General features: G+C 39.0%; 1 protein-coding gene across 1 annotated transcript; it reads left to right on the top strand.

Annotated features, from left to right (window-relative positions):
- The first annotated feature begins 392 nt into the window (after positions 1–392).
- LOC121653076 (duodenase-1-like) lies at positions 393–7,676 on the top strand. The gene is made up of 5 exons (XM_042006285.1): positions 393–496; positions 614–705; positions 911–1,165; positions 1,252–1,434; positions 7,557–7,676. Exons 1-5 carry the CDS (start codon positions 427–429, stop codon positions 7,674–7,676), a joined length of 720 nt encoding a protein of 239 aa, XP_041862219.1. The 5' UTR covers positions 393–426.
- The last annotated feature ends 651 nt before the right edge of the window (positions 7,677–8,327 follow it).

Genomic DNA, 8,327 nt, shown 5'->3' with positions numbered 1-8,327 from the left:
CACATCACGCTGACAAATCAACACTTTTTTGGAAAAAGGTGGGCTTAAAGATCATGAGATGATACAAGTTGCAAACATGTAGAAAGGATATGGTTAGACATTATGATCAGATAATCAAGACAACAGAGCCAAACAAGTGTATAAATGTGTCAGCCTGACATCCTAACAAGAACATCTGTGACCTGCGGCCATCATGAACAGTCTGCGTACTTTTCTGCTCCTCCATGTTCTAACATGTGTTGGACAAACTGGTAAGAAATCCTAATCTGAATGTCTTAACAGAATACTGAATGAGAAATTAACCTCATTTAGATGTTTCTTTTTTTTTTTTTTTTTTTTTTACTTACTTTGTAGTAAATGGGATTATAAATGGAGAAAAAGCTCCAAAGAACTCAATGCCGTACATGGTCTCTGTGCAGAACCATCATGGCCATATGTGTGGAGGATTTCTCATCACTCGGGATTTTGTGGTCACAGCTGCACACTGTTGGGGAAAGTGAGTTGGAAAGCAATGTCTGATTGATCCTTGTTTAAAAATGTACTATAAAATATCTGATTTATCTCTACTGTAGTATACTTACACACGTTATTCTTGAAACCAACAATATCACAGAGGACAATTATTTAAAAAGAGGAATTGAAGAGCGTTACATACACCCTGGTTACACATCACCTGGTTTTGGTTTTGACATCATGCTTCTAAAGGTAAGTTTATCTAAGTTGCGTTGTCAAGTGACATTTTTGGCACAAGTAATTTACATCATTAATATTAATTTAAATGTTATTTTATTAAACCTGTAACATGTGGTGTAACTTTTTTTTTCAAATAATTTCTTTCTTTACTCATTTTTCAGTGTGATAAGTGAAAAAAAAGTATGATGTTGCCAACTTTTGCTCTTTGTGTCTCCAGTTATCAGTTGAAGTTGACATAAATGAGAGAATCCACACAATTAAAATTCCAGCCTCTAAAATGAATGTAAAAGAAAATCAAACATGCTCTGTGGCTGGATGGGGTATGACTCAAACCACGGGTTCAGTTGTCAATGAGCTGAGAGTGGTGAACGTGTCGATCATAGATCCAGAAAGCTGTAAAGAGGAATGGACCGCTCTTCCTCCCAATGTGATCTGTGCAGGAGGAAGTGGTACAGACAAAGGATTCTGCCAGGTATGTTCACCAGGTTTATGAATATAAATGACCAAAACATCAAATTCTAAATGTAAATAAACTTATGAAATATCTGTCCTTCACAGGGTGACTCTGGTGATCCTCTGGTGTGCAACGACATAGCTGTTAGCATTGTTTCTTTCAACAGGAATTCCAACTGCAGCTACCCAGATGTGCCCAATGTCTACACTGATATCTCAGAATACGTTCCTTGGATAAATAAGATTGTGACGGACAATTGGACAAATGAGATTGTGAAGGACACGCGGGTAAAAGAGATTGTGGAGGAAACTTGTTACTCAAAGGTTTGCCCTAGCACACGTCCACTGTATCGCAGACGTCCACTGTATCGCAGACGTACATTTTCACCTCTTGCTTGAGCTGCTCTGTTAGTGTTTAATCTTTAACGTAAATGTAGAATAAAAAAAAACTTTCAAAGCCTTTTTGTCTTTTCTTTATCAGACAATAGTAACACATACAGACATGTTCACAAACAATAAGAACTGGTTTGTGTTGGCAGACATACTTTATTAGTGTGACAAAAACCTCTAAGTTAAGTCTTTCATTCTTCAGGGTGAAAAGTTAAGTAAAAAGTTAATGAAGAAGCTTTTCCAGTGTTTTTGCAAATATAGTAAGACCCAGCACAAACAGTAAAAACATTTTGAAAAAGCATTCAGTACCAGTAAAAAGCTTGAACACACTTTCTTACTGGATTTACAAAGTCAACAGCTTCAGGATATAGATGAAGCATAATTAACTTACTTTCAACTTCTGATAAACTCAGGTATGTGTGTACATATCTGCCAAGAACACAGAATTTCCTCAATCTTTCCTGGAAAAACAACTCAGAGCTCACGATGGTGATGCAACACACAGATTGAATGATGAGGCCCAGCAAACAGAATGAAGCACCAGAAATGTCAACCTCTCCAGCACAGAAGTATCAATAATGTTTTATAACATCTGCTTCCTCCTCAAAACCTAATGAACTTTCTATGTCTAAGTGTGGTGAAGTGGGATTTCTTTACTCCATCCTCCTCGCTCCCACATTGCATCCGCAAGGTGTGGCGCATATATGGCACTGATTGCTGGGCGGGGTAGAGCGCCTTTATATCTGGGCAGGTGTTTGTCCCTTCAGTATGTGCTGTATGTGGACAGTTTGTGTGGCTGGCGTGCCTGAGTGTCAACGTTACCTCCTCATATCAAGTGCCATAATCGCTTTCCTTCTCTGCTGGGGTGGTCCCTGGATGTTTACACCCGCTTGTTTCTCTGCAGCATCGCGGTCCACTGGTTGTCGCAGCTGTGTGGAAGTAATTTTAATCCATATGGCAATCAATCATATTACTCATACAATAACTACAAGTGTAATCATTCTTTTACTTGTAAAATGCATTTATTCATTTGTTATTCTCAGTTACATCTCATGACGTATGTTTTCTTTTCCTTCTGATATAGAACATTGACATTATTATTCATTGTATGTGAGGACAGACTGACCATTCTTTCAGATTTATGACGTGGGAGAAAGATGAGACTGATAGGCAGCTGATAGAAAACAGCTGTTTAGAGAACGACAGCCTGATTGGGTGAGAATGGCACCTCTCAATCTCCTTTCTCCTACTATCAGATTTTCAGCTGGAACCAGATTGAATAAAAACTGATGCAAAGTCAGAGTCTCTCGCGACTTCACGCGAGTCTGCACGACATTCAGCTTGCAAGTGAAGTTGTTTGTACTTTATACATCTCCTGTAATAAATCTTCTAATTACTTTTACTCATTCAGACGCTTGTTCATTTTTTCTATAACAGCTGCATACCGGGCAGTTTAACCTCTGCGGTGTACTGTTTGGTTATGATTGAGTCTGGTGCTCATCGAAACCTTTTCACAGTAGACTATTCCTGGCCTCTTCTTCTCTCTCCCTCCCCATGGGAAGGGATTAGGGTTGACAACTTTCAGAAGTGAAAATAACCACAGCTCCTGAGGGCCATGCCAACCATGGCCCGACTCCCGTGAGGTTGGGAACCCCCAGCAGTGGTTTGTTTTATTTTGTGCCAGTGATTTTAGTAAAAGGGTGATCAAAATAGCAATTAGTTATACTTAAAGCCTGAAATGCTTTATTACCAATAAAGACTGATTAATGTGCAACATTATTGCAAATAAAGTGCTGTTAATTAGGCTCCATAAAGCTGTAATAACATGCATCCTTATTGAACATACAAGAGAAAAATATATAACAAAATACCACATGCACACAACTTAGTTGTTGGACAATCACTTAACTTAGTTAAAGAGAAACTGTAATCTACCATGCGACAATAGCACCAGTAACTACAGCAGATCTGTTTGTGTGGAGTGTGCAACAATTAATTTTTAAACTGTAAACTAAATACATTGAGAACTTAATGTAATTTTTCTTTAAATGGACACATACACACACACACACACACTATATATATATATATATATATATATATGTAATATTTATAATGGCTGATACTACTGTATATTATTTAAATGATCATTTATTCGATTTTAAAAACTCATCCTCCTAAATTCCGGACATGGATCACTCATGACGTGATGTCCCATACCGGATCAGGAGATGGTTGGGGGATGAAGAACTGGGACACTGGTGCTCTAAACTTCTGTGTTCATACGTGCCTCTGTTCTGTCAGTTTAGCATACATTGTCAGCTCAGCGTACGCATAGTGCAAACTGATGACTGCACCTAACCCTAACCTTAACTTTAACCCCCATGCGCATTAACATAATGCTACTCTGCTGTGTACGCTAAACTGACAGAACAGTTGGCAACCCTACCCTACAGTTGGTAACCCCTACGTGCAAACTGTAACACCTTCAGTGTCAATGTCAACAGTAGGTTTTATTATTGTTATTATTATTGGCGGTTGTGAGACTGTAATGTCATCAATTGTTAGCAATTTCACCCGTAGTTTTTGTGATAATTAGTGATTTAAAAAAAAAAGAAAAAAAAAAAAAAACACAAATGAAAAATAAATAATTTTTAAAAGATCAAAGAGTAATTAATAAATTTTTACTTTCACTTTGACATAGGATCCTAGATAGAAGAGAAAGTTTCCTTCTTCAAGTATTATTGATGGGCTATTTGCCATTTCTTTTCTATGAAAGCCTGCAGCTCCTTCACGAGCGCTGCAGCTACCAGCTCCAGCTGGTGAGAATACTTTTCTAGCTGAGCAGCTAAATAAAATAACCAGCAGATGGAAGCATCCCATCTGTAAAAGATCAGCAACCTACTGCTTGTTTACTGTTTAAGAATTTGTGTTTACTGGACGGCCTCTGTCTGTGTACAGTATGTAGTTAACCCGAAACCTACTTAGGGACAGTGACTGTCAATACCTTGCCATTTGTTTCAAACCTAAAGGGTTGTTCTTATATTGTCTAAAAGCCTGACTGTCTGTATTCTTACACTAATTATCTACCAAGACATAACTGAACCAATCACCAGAGCCAACAAAATAAATACTTGAGCCTTTCACCCCAAATGATTTGACAGAGGGAATTTCTGATTTGTACAGTATATATTTGTTTCCCATTTGTCTGTACTGATTTGATTTTATGGATATTGTCTCTAATCTTCCCGTTTATTTCAGTATTCTTCTGCAACCTAGATTCTGCAACCTAGATTGCTGCCTTCAAATCAGTGCCAAGAAACTGTGGATTCATTATCAATGAATGTAGGAATTCAATAGTGGGGTGACATAAATTGGGCCACTTTTTGGTAAATTGCTTAGAAAACAATGAAGAAGCATTGGTGACAATGAATTATTTTTTTTCTTTGTTAATATAGATAGTTTTCAATGTGCTGAATTTATAAATGGAAGTATAATTGTTCAGGTCCTAAAGCATTCGAAGCATCAGCTATTACACATTTTGGAGATGAGCAGTGTTCTGTAATGGTTTTCCCAGAGGACCCGATAATCGACCACAACAGGAGTAGGATAAGGCAAAAGTGATTTATTGTATAGGTGGTAGTGCAGGGAAACTGGATCAGTCTGACAGGACGAGGAGGGAGGATCCAAGAAGACTGTGGCGTTCAGGAATCTGCAAAAACTCCAAATATAAGGGCATAAATCCAAAATCCAAACAGCGTGGTCAATATGGCAGGCAGAGGTCATACACAGAGTGGCAGGAAAGAGACTACTTAGGGCAGGGGCAGGTCAGAATCCATGGTTGGTCCAAAACAGGGTTCGATATCCAGGTAGACTTTGGGCAAGATAATCTAAAGAGGGTCAGGCAAGAGAAATCCGTGGCAAAACAGGGTCGAAGACAGGAAATCGGGAACACGAAGCAAGGCTGGATATCAACAAGGCAAGAGCAGTTGACCATCTGGCAGGAAAGCAAAGACTGGAGAGGGTATAAGTAGAGCAGAGCACAGGTGAGACAAGGGAGCAATCAGGGAACTGCAGGTGGAGCCAATGAGCCTAATAATTGGACTGGAAGCCCAGCAGCGCAGCCACCATGACAGTGTTCAGGTAAAGTGGTCCAGCCCTCAGCTAAAATGAGCCACTCAAATTGAAAATTTCTGATTTAAAAAGAAAAATCTAATTAACTTTATTTTCAATTTAAACTCATTTTAGCACACAAAACACAATATATTACATTTATATTACATGTGGAAGTTTGGTCTTCATTTACAAAAGTTATATGTATAACTGTGTTAATAAAGACCAAACTTTCTCATATTTGTTGTCATAAGTAAAAATTATCTGAGTCATCTACAAATTAAAAGCAACTAATGTTAGGGTATCATATAAGCTTTAGGGGACACAGATTTTGGCAGATTGAAAAGGCTGCCTCCAACTTTAGTGAAGAAAGTGTCAATTTCTTCCTATTTTCTAAAGTACTAAAATATGATCAGGTGTGTAAAACACCTTGTATTGTAACACAGACTGAGCTTACATAAGTAAGGGATAATGCCATCCGAGGTGGCCATTATCCCGCTTATACCACAGTTCATTAAGAAAGAAAAAAAAAATTAAATAAATTATTAATGCGTTAATGTTGTTTTTTACCGGTAAAATTGTAAGTTTTCACAAGAAGGGGCTGACGCTTCGTTGTGACGCGTTGCAAAGATAGCCGGCTCTAACACAGAACCTGCAGCTCAGTCGGCCGCTGAATGTTGCGTGACACAAACATTTCAGAGGGCAGGTTCAGCTCTTACAGCTTGTGTGTGTCCAGAGGATAATGCAACATTTTGTTTCAGTCAAAATCCACAGATAGTTTCCTACATTGTTCAATAAGCCTGCAGGCTGCTTTCACAGCGACACAGATGTGATCTGGCGTGTCTCTAGTGGCGACTCTTAACCGGCTCTAACACAGAACCTGCAGCTCGGTCGGCTGCAGCTGTTGTATTAGACCAGATCAGTGGAGGGAAGGGAGATGATTGCTTAGCGTTACGTTACGTGACACAAAGTGCCATTTCAGAGGGCGGGTGCAGCTCTTACAGCTTGTGTGGGTCCGGAGGATAATGTGACATTTTGTTTCAGACAGTCAAAGTCCACAGATAGTTTCCTACATGTTCAATAAACCTGCAGGCTGCTCTGATCTCGCGCGTCTTCAGCCCGGCATCTGAGTTTCTGTTGCCAGGGTTACCAACTACCGTTTAGTCAGCGCAATAATTTACAGCAATAAGGTATAAGCAATAATGTCCGTTATCACTTTTTAATGGACACCCTCCAGCCAGTCAGAATCGAGTATTCATCCAGACCATGGTATAATAGACTGTATGCGGGTCATTGACAAAAAAGGTGTCCAAAAAGATATTTTTAAAAAGTTTTTCCAAAATGGATGCCATGCATATTTTTAAGTCCGGAACAATTTGTTATATTTAGTCATGTTTTTAAAATTACTTTTTAAAATGTTTAAAACCATTTTTTGACTGTATTTGTATTTTCTGTCCATCAAAAATGTCAGGTGGCGCAACCATTTATTTACAAAAATATATACATTTTCTTATTATTCATTCCAAGTCCAATTTTTGGCAAGTATTCCTTTAAGAGTCTACAGTGAGAAACACATTATTATTTTTTTGTTACATTCTACATGAACAATATTTTAAGATTGCAGCATTCTAAAGTTCAAAAATGCCATTTTTTCAGCATCCAACTTTACAGTAAAAGAGAGGAAAGTAATTTATAAGCATGCAAATGAGTGCAATAAATACAATACCTATTTCCATCACAGCTGTTAACCATTTGATCACTTTAACCTAGTAGTTTTGGTTTAAAAGGACATTTTACCTGGTCGCACCACCTGACAATTGTCAGTTGCGCCACCTGACTAAATTAGTAAAGACAAGAAATAGGCTGAATAATTGCAACTTTATTGCAACATCTTCTGGGGTCTGTAGATCTGCACCCCTTTGGACAGCAGAATCAGCAGTGCGCTTGACTGCCCCACCAACTCCATCAGGAGCGCCTTTTCCATGAGATTTCTCAGAGAAATTCCAGGTCACCTGTTTGAAGCCTGAGAGGAAGGGAATGGTGCTGAGCAAGTAAAAGTTTTTTTTATTGCGGTACTGAGTGACTGGACCGTCGCTTATCACATGTAAAGTTGTGGGAGATGGATTGCAATTTTGCATGATATCCTTTAGCACAGGCTCCAAGTGAGCCCAAACAGCCCTTTCATCATGCCGAAGGGATGCAGAGATGGTTGCATAGGACTGTGTGCTTGCTGCGGTATAGGCCACACACGTGTGTACAGTGGCCTGCTTGCGACTCCCTCCAAAATGAAAAGCTTGCACCTCACTGTTAAGTTTGCAAGAGAAGTTCTCTGAAAAGTCCACATGAAGGACAATTTCATCCTCTCTGACGCTCTCTTTTAGAGCTCTGCACTCTTTGGCTTGGTGTAACCAGTTGTAGTGGTGTTTGGCGAGGCTGTCAAGCTTCTGATTGAAAATGTCCAATAGTTCAGCACATGTTCCAGTTTGTGCCTCTTTGACAAAATTCATGTAGGTCTTCTGCCCCTCAGACACAGATTTTCTTATCCATTGGTGCCAGGTAATTTTCTCTTCTCCTTGGGATGGTGCAACCACTACTTCATTGTAGCAGCACTTTGCACAATCACGATACATGCAGGACTTGTTGTCTGGACTGCACACAATTTCACTCAACAGCTGAGA

This window comes from Melanotaenia boesemani, chromosome 14 (genome assembly GCF_017639745.1).
Source record: "Melanotaenia boesemani isolate fMelBoe1 chromosome 14, fMelBoe1.pri, whole genome shotgun sequence".
In the NCBI taxonomy this organism is placed as follows: domain Eukaryota; kingdom Metazoa; phylum Chordata; class Actinopteri; order Atheriniformes; family Melanotaeniidae; genus Melanotaenia; species Melanotaenia boesemani.
The sequence above is the reverse complement of the archived record's forward strand: the minus strand, read 5'-3'. Positions and strand labels throughout refer to the sequence as shown.